At 47.2% G+C, this 21188-nt stretch overlaps 1 protein-coding gene across 3 annotated transcripts in view; it reads left to right on the forward strand.

The window, feature by feature from the left end:
- Positions 1-10014: 10014 nt before the first annotated feature.
- The window catches only part of PATL1 (protein associated with topoisomerase II homolog 1 (yeast)), a 33845-nt gene continuing 22671 nt past the window's right edge, over positions 10015-21188 (forward strand). Inside the window, exons 1-9 of one of the 3 annotated variants that reach the window (XM_015419703.1) lie at positions 10015-10112; positions 16711-16822; positions 17111-17325; positions 17446-17523; positions 18266-18463; positions 19095-19196; positions 20080-20169; positions 20403-20617; positions 20718-20807. In XM_015419703.1, the coding sequence (XP_015275189.1) occupies positions 10098-10112; positions 16711-16822; positions 17111-17325; positions 17446-17523; positions 18266-18463; positions 19095-19196; positions 20080-20169; positions 20403-20617; positions 20718-20807 (1115 nt within the window). In that variant the 5' untranslated portion in view covers positions 10015-10097. Of the gene's footprint in view, positions 10113-12989; positions 13059-16710; positions 16823-17110; positions 17326-17445; positions 17524-18265; positions 18464-19094; positions 19197-20079; positions 20170-20402; positions 20618-20717; positions 20808-21188 lie in introns of those variants that run through there. The other 2 variants (XM_015419702.1, XM_015419704.1) reach the window with 2 other exon arrangements.

The raw sequence follows: 21188 nt of genomic DNA on the forward strand, positions 1-21188 counted from the left end.
TCCGACTCTAGGGTTGCGGTGCTCATCTCCGTTTCAAAGCCGAAGAGCCAGCGCTGTCCGAAGACGTTTCCGTGGTCATGTGGCCGGCATGACTAAACACCAAGGCCGTGGAGCTCACGCTGTTACCTTCCCACCGAAGTGGTACCTATTTATCTACTTGCAATTTCTTGCTTTCGAACTGCTAGGTTGGCAGGAGCTGGAACTAGAGATGGGAGCTCACTCCATCATGCGGCACCCGGGTCTCAAACTGCTGAACTACCGACCTTCAACAGCTTGCAGTTCAGCGTCTTAACCATTTGAGCCACCGCAGCTCTGTGCCTAGAAGAGGGCAAAACACACACACACACACACACACACTCAACCGTCCAGGATCCCTGGCCAAACTGGTCCGTGACATCTAGCTGGTTCCATTGCTTCGGAACGTCTTTCCTTGCCTTAAACAAAACGTTACTGTCCACTGACCACTAGCGTTGCCGACACTGGGTTGAGAAATACCTGGAAACGTTGGGGGTGGAGCCTGAGGAAGTCAAAGGTCGGGGGAGGGGAGGGACTTCAGTGGGGTATAATGCCGCGGTCCCCCTTCCGAGGAGGCCCTTTTTGCCAGGTGAACTCGTCTCTGTTGCCTGGAAGCCAGTTGTAATCCCAGATCTCCGGCTCCCACCTGGTAGGGGGAGACCCTACTGACCGCCCAATCACAGAGAGCCTCGTTTCATGACTATATCTGAGAGCAGAGCAGATGTGAGTATTCTGTAGAGTTGCTGATTCTGGGATGAGGAATTCCCAGTGATTTGGGTGGGAAAGTGTGGGGAGGGCGGGGTTTGGGGAGGGGAGGGACCTCAGCAGGGTACAGTGCCCTAGAGGTCTGCCCTCCAAAGCAGCCATTCTCTCCAGGGGAACTGATAGCTCTAGGTTGGCGATCACAACTCTGGGAGACCTCCAGGCCCCACCTGGGGGTTGGCAAGAAAACAAGAGTGGGTTTTTATACCCCGGTTTTCATTACCCAAAGGAAACTCAGAGCGGCTTACCATCCCCTTCCTCTCCCCACAACGGACACCCTGTGAGGTCGGTGGGGCTGAGAGAGCCCTGAGAGAACTTGTGACTGACCCAAGGTCACCCAGCTGGCCGCATGTGGAGGAGTGGGGAATGAAACCCAGTTCTCCATGTTAGAGTCCACCGCTCTTAACGACTACACCAAACTGGCAATCCTGTTGTCGCAGTGTCCACAGCCTTTCAGCTGTTCGTTCCTTGCACAGAGTCAGGCGGTATAGGTGCCTGTAATGATTTCATGTTTAACTGTGTGTGTGTGGCTTTAAAAGTTTGGTTTGCATGGCTGTGATGATAATCTAGAGTGCTGGAATCAGGCAAGTGATATGATTGGTGAGTGACAGAGAGGGGGAGGGGTTTTGGAATGGATGCTGTGTGGAGGATTTGAACGTCTGTCAAGAGGGTCAGTTAGATATGACAGTTGATGAAGATCAGTTAAGTTCTGATTTCTGTGAGAGAAGCAGAAGTTCTGTGTATGAGAGGAGTGAGACCCATCCCTGTGTGGGATGAGTTTAGTTCTGGGGTCTGAAGGAGAGACCTTCTTGTGTGTGTTATGAAAAGTTGAAGTATAAAGAAACAGTAACCATATATGGCCTGAAGGAAAAAGTGTTACAAAGTTACCTAAGGAAAAATCCCTGTCAGTAGGGAGCAGACTGTGTGTTATACCTACTTTACTAGTTACATGGTTCTACCCTCATATTTATGCTTTCTTTAAATAAATCCTATTTCATTCAAGTATACCAGCTCTGGAAAGAATCCTTCCTCAGACCACATAGTTCCTCGAAAGCTTAAACCCTCGATATACCTACCCAGTGATGAATATTATATTATAAAGGCTTGGAAAGCCTTAAATTTCCTGGTGGCAGCCGGATTACCCAGTAGAGAAAAACATAAAGTACACTTTTAAAGGGAAACCAGACCTCCCGAGTAAAGAGGTCGTCACAGTTCCCCTAGCTCTTTTTCTACGAAACGACCCCTGACCACATTCAAATACCTCAGGGCAACACTGTACTGACTGCAAAGTCACCCCTGAATGGGCATAAAAAAGCCATAAATCTATGCAGAAGGTATCATAAAACCCGATGATCAAAGAGAGTGAAAGCGGGCATAGAGTGTGGAGGCGTCAATAAAATCCGAAGATCAAAGGAAGTAAAAACAACATGCAATGCAGAGAGGAATTTCTGTTCCAATGTGGGTTTCATAAAATAACAGAGGGAAAAGCCAATGCAGAATCAGCCTTAGTTGACTTTATAGTAGTGTAGAATAAGCAGAACCCTGGAGAATCCTGGATAATTGCAACATGCTTTTGAAAAGTTCTCTGGTTCCAAGTACAGCCATCCAAATGCTATTTAGGGTCAGCCACTTCAAGAACAAGAAGAAGAGAAGAGATTGGATTTATACCCCGCCCTCCACTCAGAGTCTCAGAGCAGCTTACAAACTCCTTTCCCTTCCCCTCCCCACAACAGACGCCTTGTGAGGTAGGTGAGGCTGAGAGAGCTCTTTCAAGAACTGCTCTTTCAAGGACACCTGTTGTCAGAACTATTGCTTGCCCAAAGTTGTCCAGCAGCTGCAAGTGGAGGAGTGGGGAATCATATAACATCATTTCTGTTTCCATGCCCAATTCACACAGCAGATTTTAACTTTCAGAACCCTGAACGGCTTGAAACTGTGACACCCAAAGGACTATCTTTTCCACATGAACATATCCAGGCCTTAAGGTCATTGCTGAAGGCCCTACTTTGTGTGAAAACACGACCAGAACTTTGGAACTTCCTCCTCCATAAGGCACATTTGGTAGCTTCCCTTTTCTATTTTTAGGAAGGTTGCATTTGCACATAATTGGATATTGTGCATTCATTGCACGATAAGCAGTTTTGTGGTCAACTATGAAACATGAAGCTGCCTATCGGAATCAGACCACTGGTCCATCAAGGCCAGTATTGTCTGCTCAGACTGGAGGTGGCTCTCGGGAGTCTGACCAGACCACACTGGATTGTACCTCGCCTTGCCTGCTCCTTAGGCAAGGCCTTAAAGCCAGTTTGGCCTAGTGGCTGACAGTTTGGAACCTAGTGGTTCCCCACTCTGCCACACAAAGCCAGCTAGGTGACCTTGGGCCAGTCATAGTGCTCTCTCAGAGCTCTCTCAGCCCCGCCTACCTCACAGGGTGTCTTTTGTAAGTAGAGGAATGGAAGGTGATTGTAAGCTGCTCTGAGACTCCTTTCGGTAGTGAAGGGTGGGGTATAAAACAACTTCTTCTTCTTCTTCCTCCCCTGCCTGTGCCTAGTGTGTACTGGGATGCTGCCTTCAAAGACACCAACAAGTGACCCAAGTAGGCTTGGGTAAGCATGGCAGGAACACTGGAAAAATGAGAGGAAGGTTTATGGATTTTGCCTAAATTTTAAAGATTCTGGGATCTCTAGGCAATTTGAATAAGGCTGCAATCCTAAGCATCATTGAATAAAAATAGACCTGTTTAGGATTGTTCCCTAAATGAGAGGCTGATGGGGCACTATGCTCTATGCCATATAGACAGCTAGTGCTCTGTAGTGCTCCCAGACTAGAATCTGGGAGACCCAGGTTCGAATCCCCACTCTGACATGGAAGCATCCTGGGTAACCTTGAGCCACTCACTCTCACCCTAACTTACCCCACAGGGTTGTTCTGAGGATAAAATGGGTCCCCATTTTGGGTCCCCATCAGAGGGGAGGGAGTGGGGTATAAACAAAGTAAATAAATATGAACACTGCCTGATAGAAAGATGTAAGGCCAACTGACCTTGTACTTTAAGATTATTCTAAATGTAAAATGGAGGAGGACTCTGAGGTGTCATTGTAAAATGTCATGAGCACATGGTATCATAGATTGTTCCCTGGGTGATGTTTTGTGAGATAAGAAGATAACAGGACAGAGTTAGGACTGGCCTTGGTAGTTTTTTGAGGATTACTGAACTCAGCAGTAATTTACAGATTCAGAAGCAGATTAGTTTCTAGTCCGGTAGATGGCAGTCAGGGTCTATTCTGGCTCTGCTATGCCCTTAAAGAATGGAAGTAAATTCTTCTATTTTTATGCTGGAGGCTTAAAGGCAGTTCTTGGTTCAGGCCCTCTCCTTCTCATTGACACATCTGGGTGAAGCAACTGTATGCATACTTCATGGATCAGATGCACTGAAACAGCACATCTGATCCTTCACAATAAAATCACATCATGAGATAAAGTCATCAACATGCACATTTCATTCTGGATGAAAAATTGCTATGTCAAGCTTGACAACATGCATTCTCTTTGAGTTATAAAAGTTGGGGTGGGCTGGTTAGTACCATTTTCCATAGGGATGCTTTCAAAATTCATAGCCTCAAAAGGGAGAAGTTTCCTTTTCAAAACAAGAGGTGCTAATTATTGCAGAGATGGAGCTTGCAAGAATAGTATGAAATGCCATTGCTTTCAGTACAGTTGCAAAGCTTCTTTCTCTTCCTGCTCTTCATATATACTTTATTCCGTTAAGGCCAGACAGTAACTTCACTTCTCCTTGGATCCTTTTACTGCACAGAACATGTCCAATTAGAAATGTTCAGATTAATCTGTGTTCTTGTTAGATCTGTGCGTTGGGAGAGAATTTACTTTCTGTTTTTCCATAAGAAAAAATAAGTATTCAACTTATTTTAGTCAATTTTTATCTTTCCTCCTGGGAGAACAGGGTGGTATACATCCCTCCATTTTACCTTCACAACAACTCTATGAGGTAGGTTAAACTGAAAGGAAAGAACTCCTAGTGTTCTAGGAGTGCCATGGCACAGTGCCTCCTAGTGAGTGCCTCCGAGTGAGTGCCATGGCACAGTGGGGATTTCCAGTCCATTTTAACCACTACATGAGTTGGGAGTCGAGACCATGCACAACAAGAAGTGCCAGTGAAACCAAGTGAGTAAGTAGCCTCTCTCACACTGCCATTGATGGTCAAGGATGGCACAGAAAGTATTCAGTGAAAGATCTGCCCAAATGAAAGATACTTAATCAACATGACATGCTATACAAATGGTGCCAAAGAAAAAGAAGGATCTGTCAGGGAATTGGGCTGGAGATTTCTCAGGGGATTAGAATAGGACTAAAGGAGAATTTTGAGTTACCGTACAATACCACACCAACTCATACAAATAGTTTGTGGTATAAAAGAAGGGCTAATTCATCCTTAAAGTAAATGGTATTCTCAAGGTTGTGAATGAAACAGAATAAATGCCACATTCCCCCCTGACTCCAAGGCCACCCCATTCCTCAGATTCATGTTTCACTGATTGATTGATTGTATTTATACCCCGCCCATCCCGTGAATGGGCTCATAACATAACATCATATTATGATAAATACAACTGAAATTTAAAAACACAGTATAAATATTAAAATTGGTGGTTACAGCTTAGCAAACAGAAATCAGCTGGTTACAAGAGATTCTGGCCTGTTGGTACAGATGAAATAATGGCAGGTTATCAGTGGGTGGGTGACAGCAACCTAGGGCTGCAAAGTGGGGGTGGGGGGCGGGGAAACCCCCACTTTGGAGGCCCGATTTCCGCCGCCGCGGAATCGGGCCCCGGGGGGGACTCCGCCCCCCGAAGAGCAGCGTGGCTGCGTCACCGGAGGTGACACAACCACGTCGCCCATGTCTATGGTTTCCCCCCTGATGATTGGGGCCACGCCCCCAATGTGGGCAACATCGCACGTCACTTCCGTTAACATGTTGGCGGCGTACGTGCACTTTGCACACACGCGCATCTGGATTTGGCTCCCGGAGCCGTCGGAGCCTCCCTCGCCGGTGAGTTTGCGGGACTTGGCAACCCTACAGCAACCTCAGGGGGGGGGCATAGATGGGCACCCGCTGCCTCAGCCAAAGGCCTGGCGGAAGAGCTCTTGGCCCTGTGGAATGGCCCTGTGGAATGGAAAATGATCCCGCAGGGCCATGATCTCAATGGGGAGCCTGTTCCACCAGGCAGGGGCCTGGGCGGAGGAAGCCCTGGCCCTGGTCGACGCAAGGCGGACGTCTTTCGGGCCAGGGACCTCCAGGAGATGTTGATCCTTAGAGTGTAACCCTCTTCGAGGCATGTACGGGAAGAGGTGGTACCTTAGATATGTTGGTCCCGGGCCGTATAAGTCTTTGAAGGTTATTACCAGCACCTTGAAGCAAATCCGGCACTCAACTGGTAACCGATGCAGTTGGCGGAACACATGCCGAATGTGAGCCCGCACAGGCGCTGACGTCAGCAGGCACACTGCCACATTTTGCACCAGCTGTAATTTCCAGGCCAGCCTCAAGGGTAAGTCTATGCAGAGTGAATTGCATTAATCAAGCCTGGAAATGACCATTGCATGGGTCACCGTAGCTAAGTCTTGGGGGGGAGAGATAGGGCTTCAGCAGGGCCTTTTTGTAGAAAAAGGCCAGCAAGAACTCATTAGCATATTAGGCCACACCTCCGTGCATTCCTTTGGCTTGCTGCACCTGCCCAGAGCCTCTTTCTAGAGGTCGTTGTATTTATTTCCACAACGGGTCTTTTTCCTAGTCATTTATATTTTACAAACCATTATAAGATGGTATAATCATTATTTAACTTATTCTACGAGAGGATTCATAAGGAGACAGGCACTCACCAAATAGGAAACAACAATCTTCATATCAAGCTCCAATCCAATCGGCTCTGCGCTACCAAGTGTTAGAATGCCTTAGCATTCCGATATGTTGTAAACCTATATACATTCCTCGAATATTTTATTTAAAGGGAACATGATCCAATTTGGCTGCATCATGAAGTTACAGTACTTATACTTATTCAGACTTAAACACTATATAACAAGGAAAACCTATCCTAAAAAGCATGAAAGGTCCATGTCTGCATTTAGACTTTGGTGATTTAAGATTTGAAATCTCTGAATCCAATAGACTTATCGTTTGAGTAAAGCCTTTTTAGTGTCTACAATATTGTAAGCATTCTGATTTAAAACTTCCAATACTACAAAGGCTTATTACTCGGGTATTCGTTAAAGGGCCATTGAAATGAAAGTGGGGTGGGGGGAAAGTTCCGCTCTGTTCTGCACCCCCCCTCTTTGCCCCTCCTTGGCTTTCCAGCTGCTTCATCTTCGTTCTCTTGCTTTTGCTGTGGCAATGGGCACTACGAAGGAAGGGAAAGTAAAGAGCTGCTTCTTATAGAGCACGCGGCAGGCTCACATTCACTTTTTCAGCTATGGGCCCTCCGCATAAGAATAGAAAGACAGCTCTGCAGGATCAGACCAATGGTCCTTCTAGTCCAGCATCCAGTTTCTCATAGTGGCCATCAAGAGGCCCCAGAATACCATTCCCAATAGAGGCAAAGAGGCTACGGCCTCCCCTGTTGCATTCTGGCAGTGGGCATTCAGTAGTATACTGTCTTTGAAAATGTAGGCCATATATTTGTCTAATCTACTTTCCAATCAGTCGAAGATCATGCTAAACAATATTTCTTGTGGCAGTGAGTTCCAAAAGTTAATTGCATAAAGAAGTGTTTTCTTTTCTCAGCCCTGACTGCTCCTCAGTGTCATTGGGTGCCCTGGTTTTGGGAGAGAAAGTTCTGTATGTTCAGAAACCTTTATAGAAGTCCCCCTTAATCATATGTTACTCTGAATTGATCCTGGCTTCTATCTATTGAGGAGACAAGAAGATATTCTTGCTTTGCAGTGGAGGAAGGTGAGGTTCTGCTTTGCCTCCATCCTTCCTGATTTTTGGTGCAGGGTGAGGTTTTGGAAATGTATTGTCCTCCTTTCTTACAACCCTGAGCTGTTCCTTCAGAAAATACGGAATGTTGAGGGAAGTGTCAGTTAAAGAAAAAATGGGGAAGGCAAGTATGGGGAAACTGACCTACTCAAACAGTTTTTAGTGCCACACAAGGTGCCTGGCATGTTGCAGGAATCCAACCATGAGGTTATAGAAGCATGGATCAGCATGACCAGACTGGGCTGAGTCTAGGTGGCAAGACAGCTGTCCAATCAGCTGCAACTGATAGGTGTTCCTAACCACCATGCCAACCTGCCTGTCAAACAGCAAGGCAGGGTCCATGAGCAACCCCAAGTTCTTAACCTGCTCTGAAAATCCCAATGTCATGCCATCTAGGACAAGTGGATTCAATTCCTCTAGAATATCAGCCTTCTCAACCTGCATAACTTTTGTCTTGTCTGGATTCAGAACCAGCTTGCTCTGCCTTAACCACCTGAACACAGCCTCAAAGCCCCGATTCAGAACCAAGATGGATGCATCTGGAGGCTTGGATAATGAAATACAGAGCTGGGTTTCATCGGCCTGTTAATGACACCCAACCCCAAAGCTCCAGAAAATTTCATTCAGGGGTCTGAGGCCACTGCAACCCGGCAGGAACCGCTGGTTGCTTGGCATCTGCCTCTCCATGATTCTAGATGGGCCGTATAACTCTGAATAGGGACTGGGATGATCCCCTAGCAGCAGAGAAACAAAATCACCCTCAGAGGAGGGAGAGGTTTCTTTCTGCATACTTGACTCCCCAGATATGCAGGAAAACATTAATTTGTAAATTAAAACATTCCAGACACATGCATATATTTAAAAAGTTCATTTCCCTGCAGGAGTCATGAAATGTTGAGGGCAGTTAAGGATTAGCCCTACGGTGCAGTGGTGGGGCAAGGGAATGAGACCAGGGGGCACATCTCATGGCTTTCATCTCTCATTCTAATTCCTGTTTCCCCCATATACTACAATACCTCAAAGAACCTGGCCTCTTTTATACTAAAATGTTTGTAGGGAATTATGATGAGAGAAGAAAACATACCTTCTCTGCACCTAATGAAGGCACACACAGAAAGAAAGGATGTTTTCAACGGTGAGGGAGGCAGAATCCCTCACATCTTAAAATGCTGTGCAACAGTGTGAAAATAGTACAAGGCAGTATGCAGGGGCGGATGAACCACGAAGCCGACTGAGCAGGTGCTTCGGTCATCAGGGCCGAAGGGGGCACCACAACGTTGGGGAAAGGGTGAAAAGCTTCGTTTGCACAGTCTATGGTGTTATCCTATGAGTAAATTTTTGTATTGCTGCACCCTGCATTGTAGATCTGGCCAGGTAGGTCAACCACTAAGATGGAGGGGGGGGGTCAGTGTCGAAAGGAGGGGGGGGGCCCAAGACTGGTCAGTGCTGAGGGCACCCGTGAGCCTTCGTCTGCCCCCGGCAGTATGTGTCAGGAACAGTGTTCCCTCTAAGCTGACTCAGTGTGGGCTAGCTCACAGTTTTTTAGCCTTCGGCTCACACATTTTTGTCTCCGCTCAGGAAGGAGGGCTCCAGAGCAAACTAATTTATGCAGCAGCCAAATCACTTGCTCACTACTTTAATGCCAGGAGCTCACAAAGTAGAATTTTTGCTCACAAGACTCCACAGCTTAGAGGGAACATTGGTCAGGAAACACAGGGACACTCAGATCCAGGGTTTAGAGGAGTAGCTTCCTGCTCACTCAACCCCAAATTTCATCAATCAGGAATCCAGACAACAACTGCCCTCCAGGGTTAGCCTGCTGAAGTCCGGCTCTTATGAGGGGAGCTAGTGAAGCGAGTCCCAGCAGGTCTCAGCACTCGGGGCTTGGGGGTGGACGGGCGGGTGTGTAGCGACAGCAACGGGGGGGGCCGCAGGCTCTCGGTTCTCCTGGGAACTGAAAAGCCCACCGAGGGAGGGAGGGAGGGGGGGGTCTCTGACCACACAGTGAGTTAACCGACGCCTCAGAGGCCTCGGCGGAAACTTCCTCCCGCCCGGGGGAGCGGCGGCGCACCGGCCCTTTAAGGGGCCCCGCCCCCTCACGGAAGACCCGAGCGGTAGCGGGACCAGGACGGCGCTAACCAGTGCGCGTGCGCAGTACATGTACCCACGCAGGAGGAAATCTGTGTGGTTGACTTGGGCCGTTACGTCAGGACGCAAGGCGCGTAGCGAGGGGTGGGGACCTGGAGCCGGAGTGGTAGGGTCCGCGCGGAGCCTCCCGGGCGGCGGTGGGGGAGGGGGGGAGGACTCCGCGCCCTGCGCACGCATCATGTTCCGCTACCAGGTGAGGACCTGCCGCGGGCTCACGGGACGCGGGTGGGGCCGGGCCCGACTCGACCGCGCCGAGGAGGAGGGCGGCGCGGCCAGGGCCCCCCCCTCTCGCGGTGACCTTTGACCCCTCCGGAGGCTCCTGGCGCTTCGCCTCCTTTCCGAACTTTCCGGGGGCGCCCGAGGGCCGAAGGGTCTCCGGACGGCGGGGCGGGGCGGGGCGGTGGGACGGGCGGCCAGTCCGGGCTCCGGAAGGGGGGCGGCCCGCGGAAGGCGCTGGCGGGGGTCTGTCGGGAACGAGCTCTTTAAGCCAAGCAGCAGCTGCCTCAGTGGGGCAGCCCGAGGCCTCTCTTAACGGCTTTCGCGTCAGCCGCCCTTCCGGGGGGGGGGGGCGGCGGCGGCGGCGTTGTTTTCTGTCCCTGAGGGGCCACTTCGTGCGGGAGTGAATGGCCGACGCAGTGGCCTCGCGTGGCTGCTGTGCCTGCCGCACCGCATGTTGTGTACAGGCTCCGAAACGGTGGAGTCTTGTGAGCAAAAATTCTAATTCGTGAGCTACTGGCATTAAAATGGTGAGCGAACTATTTGGCTACTGCATAAATTACATTTCTCTGGAGCCCTCCTTCCTGAGCTAAGACAAAAATCTGTGAGCTGAAGGCTAAAAAACTGAGAGCTAGCTCACACTAACTCAGCTTAGAGGGAACACTGGTGGTGGGTCCGAGGGCGAAATGCGTTTCCAGCGCAGGGGGTCACAGACGCCCGGTAGGCTGGAGGCAGGTGGGGCGGCCCTGTGGGTCTGAAGCAGCAGGACACATTCAGAGTCCAGCGGGGGGGCACCTTTCAGACCGACAGAGTCTTGCTCGAGGTATGAGCTTTCGTGTGCAAGGCCCACCTTTCCCCCAATACATGGGAAGGGAAGGGAAGGTTCAAAATTATAGACGGGATGAACAGCAGATCAACATGTAACTTCATGAAGATGTTTTAAGATATGCGACACGAAACGAAATAACAAGCTACGGTTATAAGGTCAACCGTGGTAAAGCAATAAATATGTCAAAATAAGACTTGAGATTTTCCATTCAGTCCTTTCAGGTGTGGAGATCACTTAGCAGCCTTTTTAAAAACTTTTTTGAGGTGGGTAGAGTGTTCTCAGCTAGATATTCTAATATTCCTTGCATTACATTCAGTATTCTGATACACTGTTCTGAGAAAGAAATACACTAAAATACAGAGGATGTATAGTCCCCTCTGTATGAGAATACATATGTGAGGACTGGTAGGCTAGTCAGACATGAGGGTTTGAGCAACAGGAGTTGGTTGGCAGAGCCCTAGCCATGTAATTCTATGGACTAAAGCCAGCAGTTAACGTCCTGCTACTGTAGCAAAGACTGACATTTATGAGTGAATGCAGTGCTTCTGCATGTAGAGACACTTCATGTGAATGGGTGAGAGATGGAACTGGCTTGCCTGTAGAGAAGAATCAATTTTGTGAATATTTAAGCAGGGTGTTCTTGTATATCACAAGAGTTATCATTTATCTGCAAAAGTTAACATTAGAAACAGCTTTGCTAAGGTAAAGTGAAAAGTAAAACAACAGTGGGACAGTTCCAGTAATGTTTTGACATTTTAGTGTGCTTTCTTTGTAGTGTCTGCATGCGGAGGCTGCACTGCGACAGGCCAGTGTAGCAAGGGAAACATGAAGATGGTTATTAGTCTTATGATCTGTACAAGAGGTTTTCATGATTATAAAATGAAGGCTCTAGGGCAACTTTCTTAAATTAGGCATAGGCAACTTGGACTGCATTAAAACCTGTAGCAGACTGTATTCCAGTAGTGATTTGAGCATCCCTGTACAGTCTGCTTCCTGACCTGGATAGCCCAGGCTAGTTGTACCTTGTCGGATCTGAAGAAGCTAATCAGGGTCAGCCCTGATTAGTAGTTGGATGAGAGACCACCAAGGAATGCCAGAGTTGCATCACAGAGGCAGGCAGTGGCAAACCACCTCTGAATGTCTTTTGCCTTGAAAACCCCATGGGGTTGCCGTACGTTGGTTGTGACTTGATGGCAACCTCCTCCCCCCCAAAAAAACAAACCCCAACCAACCAACTGCAGTATGCTAGTTTAATGCAGTAGGTTCTCCTGGGAGTATAATGGATGGAGTTCCCAATAGTGGGCTGAGTCAAATGTTGCTTCATCATGTCTCCAAGTTTTGTGATGTGTGAGGCTGCTAGGCAGTTCATGTAACCCAGATTTGTTACTAATGAATGTCCTTCAGATACTCTGCTATGTAAGAATGGTGGTTCAAAAAGTTTCTGTAATTTTTTCAGTGCCTGCTTATTTCTGGTGAATTGTAATCTGGAAAAGTGATTCAGTGCACTGAACTGAAGTATTAATTGTCTTGATTCAGATAATGTGAAACATAATGGTCTGGTCTTGCATGTATACTGTAAGAATGTGACTAGAAATACAATGAAAATAAGCTCTTAGTTTGTCTTCATATTACTGCCACGATACGCAAATCAAAGGAATTGCTTTCATTATAATAGCATACTTTAAAGGGCTTTTCCATCTCCCCCCTATGCATACAAGAATTGCTCAGTTGTAACTCTTTTGTGGGAATCCATGTATTCTGAGATCACACATCTATTGTGAGATAGCTCAAGCACTGATCACAACTGTTAACTGTCTCAGAGTGGATTGTTCCTGAGTAGAGACTCTAATCCACATGATAGACATCAAACTGGCATATTGTGAGATTTCTTTTTTTTTAAAGTGATCTAAGTGGCCAAGTATTCCATCACCAATGGAAAGTGAACTTAACAACAGGATCTTCAGAGTCTGCCTTGAGCTAGAGTCCTAGGAAGGTGAAGGCTCAATCAATGCTGGTTTCCTTTTCCCTCATATGATGTCACAAGTGAAATTGACAGACTTTGCTTTAGGCCAAGGGTGGCCAAACATGCTCAAGGTAAGAGCCACACAGAATAAACGTCAGATGTTTGAGAGCCACAAGACATGGACAAATATTATACACATGTTTTCCTTAAAAATATACATATGCAGGTTTGCTGGTTCGGGTTTCATTTTATTGCCTTTAGCCATAGGCCGTTACAATGACAGAACAATATAACGATAACATCTGTATGAACTTCTAAAACCAGAAGAATTAAAAACTAAGGACACAATAAAACATAATAATAATTCCATCTCTCCCATCCAGACTTCCATTAGTAATCGAGCTCTGGTGCTGCTACTATTTTCTTCCGAATTTTCTCTGCAGCGAGAGCAAAGGGGGCCTCTACGTCTGCTAGTAGAAGTAGAATTTTTTCAGTTTCTGTTCTGGTACCTAAGGAGGCCAAGATTGGGTCTAGGAATTTCTTCCTAGGGTAGAGTAGACAGAATAACAGGTAATGGCACAGATCTTCTGGCACTGGATCTCCACATGGGCAGAGACGCTGGGCAACAGGTGTGTTGGTATAACGGCCTTCAAGCATTGCTGATTGCATTGACTGGAAACAGATTGAAGTTAGTGCGGAACATAGTTTGCTGAATGAGATCTTTGTTAAGTATTGGGCCCTTCAATGATCTGATCTGAGCAATTTGTACCAGGGTGAGGATTTATTTTCTTGGATGACTCCTATCTTGTGCAACGTCCTGAATATATATTTGCTCCCTTCCGTTAAAGTCGGTCCAAAGCGGCCCATGGATTACATTTGGAAGGTTATATATTTGCAATATACTGGCCCCGTTCACACGGAGCAGAAGCCACGCTAAATAGACGGAAGAGAGGCGGAGTTACCTGGCACGATCACACGGCAACATCTGGGGAGCGTAGAGCTCCCGTGGTTGAACTGTGGCGAACCGCCGATAAAACGGAGCAAAAAACTAGTACCTCGGAGGTACTAGTTTCCGGAAACTGCGGGGCAAGGGCGGGCGTCTGATCGCGTTTCCGGTGGCATCCGGCGCCCGCCCATGTCCCCTTGCGAAGAAGATTTTTTTTCCCCCCAAGTCTCCGTGGTTGCGCATAAGCACTCAACGGAGCATGCGCATTCGTAGTGTACACAAAAAAAGAAACCCAGTTCGCCGCGCCGCGCGCTTCTTCGTTGCGCGCAGGCATGTGTTGTGATCGACGCCTCTCCGTAACCACGGAAGCTCCACGGTACCTCCACAGAACCTCCACAGGAGGTATGATCACTTTACTGCGTGTTAGTTTGCCCCGGGGCAAACAGCCACACTTCTCCCCCGCAGTTTCCTGCGCGTGTGACCGGGGCCACTGTTGTATTGACTTTTCATTAGCATTAAATGCCAAAAATGAAAACCAAAGCGGTCAAAACAGATATTGATGATAATATTTATTTGTCCAATGATATTTGTTTCCTAGTGATATTTATTTGTCTAAGAGGGAGAGAAAAAGAGAGAGGTGGACAGAAAGAATGAAGGAGGTGGAAAGAGAGAGAAACAAAGAAAGCAAATAGGAGGGAGGGAGTGGGGAGGGAAGGAGAAAAAGGATGCCTCCCCATCGCTTCCCCAGCCGCCCTGCCGGAAGCCGCAAAATATGTGTGAAAGACCCACATGGGGTTCCCGAGCCGCAGTTTGGCAACCCATGCTTTTGGCCAAGAAATGTAAGATGGACTTTTCATCCTTCTTCCCCCTCCCCCCCCCAAGGGGTACATATTATGCTTCCGCCTGCACAGAGTTTCTATCCATACAATATACTGTGAGGATATAATGTAGGGTTATGGTAGGATGCTGACATAATGAAATAATGCCGCTGGGGTTTACTGCACCCAAATTTATGGGTAGGCTCTGGGTGGACATTCCTCTATCAGGTTATCTTCTCTGTTTCCCACATTGGATTTTCACATGCACTTAAATTCTGGCTTATTTGCCAAAATGTGCTTGTGTCTTTTAAAAATAACCATAATGAGAGACAGGTGTCTGTATTTGCATTATTCAGAAAAATTCCAATCTTACTCCAGTTTTAGCTTGGTGTACATCCTCTTTTCATGCTTATCTCTATCCAGCATATCTTGTGTAGTCATTTTTAAGGAGCACTGAGTAAAGGCTTCTTAGTGCTCATGGTCTGAAACTAAAATATTTTATCCAAATGCAGCTCATGAGTTAAAGCACTCTTTATAACAGACATATCTTGACATAGCAAAAAAGAAGCAAGAATTTGAGAGCTGCTAAATTATGCCGTTGTTTAAGGAAGTATTTATTACCCTTCTTGTGTGGGAGGATAGTGCCTCAGGGGAAATGAATATTTGGGTTTGGGTCCTTAAACCACCTTTTCTGAACATTCCCGTGTTCTTTAAAGCCAACAGAACTGCTGCATTGTAAAAGGTCTGTGGGCTGCAGCCTTGCTTGTGCATAGAATACAACATTTTCTAACATTCACATGCTTTTCTGAAAATGCAGGTTGTGAGCTAAGTAACCATAATTTAAGTAACCACAGCCTACATTCTTGCAAATAGGAACAGAAAGGGCTGCTTACTGGCACATTTGTTCTGCTACATGTACCCCACATGTTAACAGCCCTGTTTAAATTTCATGACATTCACATGGATCCATGCTTGCTAGGGAATGCAGCACCTTGGGGGAAAGAGGGTGGGAAAATATAGCAGTGTTAAGAGTCGGGAAGATGGCTGTTGGCTTGATGTGACATAACATTTTTTCAAAGGCTTCTTGTCTGAACTGTAGTTTTTTAAAATCCATGCACCTCTGTTGTACGGTCAGAAAGGCTGGTGGAAATTAAAGCCATTTGGTCATCCTGCAGGTTAAAAATCTTGTGTTAGCTCCTGGGAATATATTTTTCATGTCTTGATGAGAAGCAAGCCACTTGTACAATGTAGTTTTGTTTTGTCGTAATCTACTGGACTGGGGGTATACTAGCCGGTGGTGCTCTGTGGGTTGCAACCTCTGGTCCAGTTGTGCAGTATTTTTGACTCAGCAAGCCAAACGCTGCCCACCAGTTGAATATTTGGACCATTTGTGTGTGTGACCGTTCCCGTGTTTTCTGCCCTCTGGGTGGGTGGCAGCCTCGAGTGGCTTCTTCTTGGGGCCCTTGGGGACCACAGTCATCTTATATACCTGGTGGGGGGGGTGGCTGCCATCTTGGTGGAGCACAGATTTTGAAGACCTGCTTTAGTGAGGAGGCTTTTTGGGTTTAAATGCTTTAGCTATCTCTTGGGGAATGGGCATGTGGATTTTTGGAGGAGTGCATGTAAATAAGTATGTTGTTGTATGAATGTTTGAGATATGAGGTGCCCCTTTCCTCATGTACTCATGCATGTGCAGAAAGTGGGAACACATCAATGCTCTCCTTGTGGAAGAGTGGTTAATCTTGGTTTATAACAGGGGAGGCAGTTTTCAGTTGCAGTGGCAAGCTGCACCACTGTATGGATTTTCCTACCCTGATGTTATTTGTCTCATGGGTTTGATTCCTCCTCATAAAGAATACTTAGTCCAGAGTCATAGGCACAAGGGAACAATCTTTACCATATTTGCAGAGAGGTGGGGAGTATCTGCCAAATTAAACAATCTTATATCCTTCTTGCTTATGGAAGAATATTTTAAAATGCTAGACAACTGAAATATTTAAATTGTTTTTCCCTTTAAAGTCCCTTGAGGATTGTCCTCTGGATGAGGATGAAGAAGCCTTTCAAACCTTGGCTGAGGAAGATGACGATATTGACCAGTTCAATGATGACACATTTGGAGCTGGTGCAGTTGGTGAGTTTGTATAACAGATATTCCAGTTTTCCCATTCCCATTGCTCTTGCATATGTTCTGTTCTGGTGGGATGGACTGATGTGTCCTCACTTCTCACCTATGGATTATGGACTAGCCCTATATCATGCACAGTCCTGGATTGCATTGCTGTGGTTCAGGTGGTCTGTGAAGTCATGTGCTATTTCAGGTTTTTTGCCTGCGAGGTGTATGCAGGTGCTGGACCTCTGAAAGAAGGAGTGAGGATTATGACAAGAAGGCCAAACAAATGCCGTCTCTTCTCCTTTGTAGATGATGATTGGCAGGAAGCGCATGAACGACTGGCAGAGTTGGAAGAGAAGCCCACATCCTCAGGAGAGCAAGAGGATCAGACAGTCACGGATGAGATGGACCTCTTGGGAGACCATGAAGAGAATCTGGCAGAGAGGTTGAGCAAGCTGGTGATTGATAATGAGCTGGAAGACCCAGCTATCATGCAGGCTGTGCAAACGCGCCCCCTGGTACAGGTGTGTAGCACGTGATAATAGGGTCAGAGAGCAACAGAGAAGGGATAACCTAACCATGGTGGGTTCTGGAGGCAGGAGGATTCTTCCTGTAGTTGTAACCCTGCATGTCTGTCTTTGCAGCAGTCAGGTGGCCTCAACTCAAGTATCTGGGATGGCCCGTCTGTTCTCAGACGCATTACAGGACCCCTTCTCACCCAGGTGCAGTGCTCTGTTTCCCTTTTGTTCCCTTAAAAGAATGCTGAGCTTTTCCAACGAGCTGTTTCCCCCCCTTTTCTTCAGTCATTTAATGTTTATGTGAGGTTGTGTTCTTTACAGAAGACTGTGGTTCTGTAAGTCTTCTGGGAAAAGACAATCTTAAATTACACAAATGGGGGGAAGGGAAGGGATGGTGTGGGGGTAATGGAAGGTGCCTGTACTGATACAGCAAAGCCACAGCGAAAGGAATAGAAGCTCTCCTTGAGAAAGTGATTGGACTGGCCGTATCTTGCTTTATTGCAACAGTTTTGGGTGGGCCGAGTACACTAGTACCCTCTCTCTCGACTACCACTTGCACATCTGGTCATCTGATCACTCTACTGTGCTGTGGAAGAGAGGGTCCGAGTCTACTTGGATCTGTCTATATCGTGCACAAAGAAGAGCTGATGCATTTTTTCAAAGAACTAAAGTGTCATTACTCCCAAGTTAGCCTCCAGTGTCCAGGGCTGTATTCCAAAGTATGATCCTAAATCTCAACTGGGAATTTACATTTTGTATTCCTGATCTGCACTTTCGACAAAGTACTTTTTCATGTGCTGGCTTTGAACAAATGTTGCTAGCGTTCCTACGCCTTGAGAACCAGTTTGTGTTACTCTACAGCCTGCCTGTGTCTCTTTCTCCAAATACAGAGTTTCTAAAAAGTAACTAGTGGATGTGTCCCCCCCCCCCCCCCTCTTGTGTGCAGGAGGTCCCCTCTGTGTCAGTGCTGGAGTACGCCCTGCCACAGAGGACTCCACAGGCTCGAGAGGAGGAGGAGCGGGATGTCTCGGAGCGTGCCCTGCCCAGGCGGTCATCCTCACCAGTCATTGGCAGCCCTCCTGTCAGAGCTGTTCCCATTGGGACGCCTCCTAAGCAGCCCACCATGCCCAACTTTAACCAGCAGGTATTGCTTCTCGTTTTGCCCTCCTGTGGCAGACAGTAAGTGGGGAGTTGTGGAGGGGAAGGGAGGAGAGAACAGGTGCTCTGCTGTGCAACATAATGGATGACCTTTAGCTCAGCATCTGCATAGGTGAGCATTTTCTGCTGTAACTACTTGGTCTCCTGTGGAATGCTTGTGTGCACGTTTGCACTCCTCTCTCTCCGGTCTACTTTTTGTGCTCTGATGTCCTGGCTCACCTAAAAACCTTGCTTGTTTTCTGTCTGTATCTGGCAGAATGGGGAATCTCTTTTAGTGCCTGAAACTTGATGTTTGCCACCCAACGTTTGTTCTGTGAAAGGTAGTATTAAAAAAAAAACCTGGCAAGGACTTGACCTCTGTCCAAGGGTGTGTTGCATGCTCTATGGGATGTTGGACTCACCTGCTTCTTAGGAAGTGCTTCTATTGTCAGTCTTTTGATCTTTGCTGTTTTACATTTTAAGTATCATGATGAGGAAGTGCTAATTAAATAAGCTAACCCTGTTAATGTTGAAGAAGCAGCCTTGTATTTGGAAGCTTGACAAATTATTCGGTTGTTCACGGCTTAAGACAGATCTTTGCCTTGCTAATTTGGGTTCCCCCCCCCTTTGTTCCATAGATCCTGTGTCCAAAGCCTGTTCATATCAGAGTCCCCATTCAGCAGCGTTACCCAAGTCCCTTCAGTGACAGTATGTCCCCGAACCAACTCTGCAATGTCACGGTAGTACTGACTGAGTACTTGTGTGTGTTTGGTTCATTTTTCTAATATCTAGTCTTAGAGCGAAAGTGCACAATATGTTTGGCCACAAGTTGGGTTACAGTTCTCCCAATCCCGTTTCCTTTCCCTGCAGCTTCATGGCGGCTATAGGGGAGCTTAATTCCCCAAATATTATTCTGCAGGGTCCCATTAAGATCGGGACCACGGTGCTGGCAGAGATGGCATGGAGATGGCTGCAGCCTCATTTCTCCAAGCTGGAACAGTGGAGCTGCACATATGCTGAATATAAGAAGATCCTTAATTTGTGTGTGTCTTCATCATCATCAGCTACCTTTATTGGCATCACAACAAAACATAGATTGTGTGTGTCTGAATTTCCCGTGCCATCCAAGTTCAGATATCAAAGCAGTTTGGTTTTTTTATATTGAGGCTAGTGTGCACCTGTGTTTTTCTATTTTCCAGTATTGCATTTTTCTGGAAACCTGAGGGGTTCACCAAGGTTTGCAAAGCCCTAAATAATAGCTGTGCATTTCAGTATCCTCTTGAGGGGCCAGCACTTGGCTATTAGATATAGTGGCGAAATTCATGATTACCGCCCTTTCAGCATATGATTATGGTTTTTATGACCCTCCATTGTTGGAACACATTGTCTGCCACTATATTTTTTCTTTATCACTCTCCCATCCCCATCCTTTCTATTCTGTCTGATAGGAATGACCAGTGTCTTGAATGTTCGCTTGAATCTTTGCTTCTGTGTTACCTGATGCAGATGATTGTAGCTTCTGTATTTTACGTGTCTTTCTCTTGTCATCTGCTTTGTGTCCTTACAACATTCCCATTGGGCTAGTTGGTTTAGAATTAGTGTGTTCTGTTTTTCTCTTGTCAGAACTCCTCCCTCCTGGGCCACCCGTTCCCTCCCAGCATTACTCCTGTCCTCACCCACCTCCAGAGAGCTCAGCTGCTAGGAGGAGCACAGGTAAATAACTGCCCACTTCTGTGTTCTCCTTCTGGATTTCTAAAAATTGCTTATGGGCTGTGGGCTCTTTGCTCTTCTGCCACATGGTTTTTCTCTGTGTTCTTGACTGCATGTGTTTGTGTCGCTTTCCACTTGGAACAGAAGAGCTGTAAGCAATGTCTCTGCTCGGCATTATCCCACGGTGCTGTATCTGGCAGAACGGTGACGTTTCTTTCTCTGTCTCGTGCCCACAGGCCGGCAGGATGTCTCCCAGCCAGTTTGCCCGGATCTCTGGACTTGTGAGCAACCCTCTCGCCTCTATGGACCCCAAGCTGCTTCAGGGCCGGGGTGGGCAGATGATGCCTCCAGCCGGTGGGTTCCGTGCCTTCTTTGGGGCACAGCCTCCACCTGTCCCCCCACCGCAGCACCACCCTTCCCCGTGTCCTGGGGCCCACTTACAGAATTTAAGGTACCCCACTTACTTCAGCCGTATTTCCATGAGACAACAAAGTCACTGGGTTTGTGGGCCCTCACCTGCTTCTCACCTGACAGTGAACTTTATTCTTTAGACCTCAGCCGCAGATGTTCAGGCCTGACACAACCCACCTTCACCCTCAGCACCGACGACTCTTACACCAGAGGCAGCAGCAGAACAGGAAGTGAGTGTTGGGTGCAGCTGTGGGCTTCTGCTGAGGTAGTGAAGGGGAAGCTTAAGCACCTTCACAATACAAGGAGACTCGTGTGAGTCTTGGATACTGAAAAGTAAGGTACTCTCAACATTGTGCATTTTTGCCATCGGAGAACCCTTTTTCTATGCCCGTCGTGCTGGCAAGAATTTTTGCTATTTGTTTTGCATTATTTAGATTTCCAGATAGTCACTGGGGAAGAAATAGCAAGGACTTCAGTGCACAGGAATGGGTTGTGTAAAGAGAGCCAGCTGTGGTGCAGTGTGGTTAAGAGCGGTGGACTCTGATCTGGGAGAACCGGGTTTGATTCCCCACTACTCCTCCTCCTCCTCCTCCTCCTCCTCCTCCTCCTCC

This window comes from Gekko japonicus, unplaced genomic scaffold, assembly GCF_001447785.1.
Source record: "Gekko japonicus isolate JY-2015 unplaced genomic scaffold, Gekko_japonicus_V1.1 scaffold1660, whole genome shotgun sequence".
NCBI classification, from domain to species: domain Eukaryota; kingdom Metazoa; phylum Chordata; class Lepidosauria; order Squamata; family Gekkonidae; genus Gekko; species Gekko japonicus.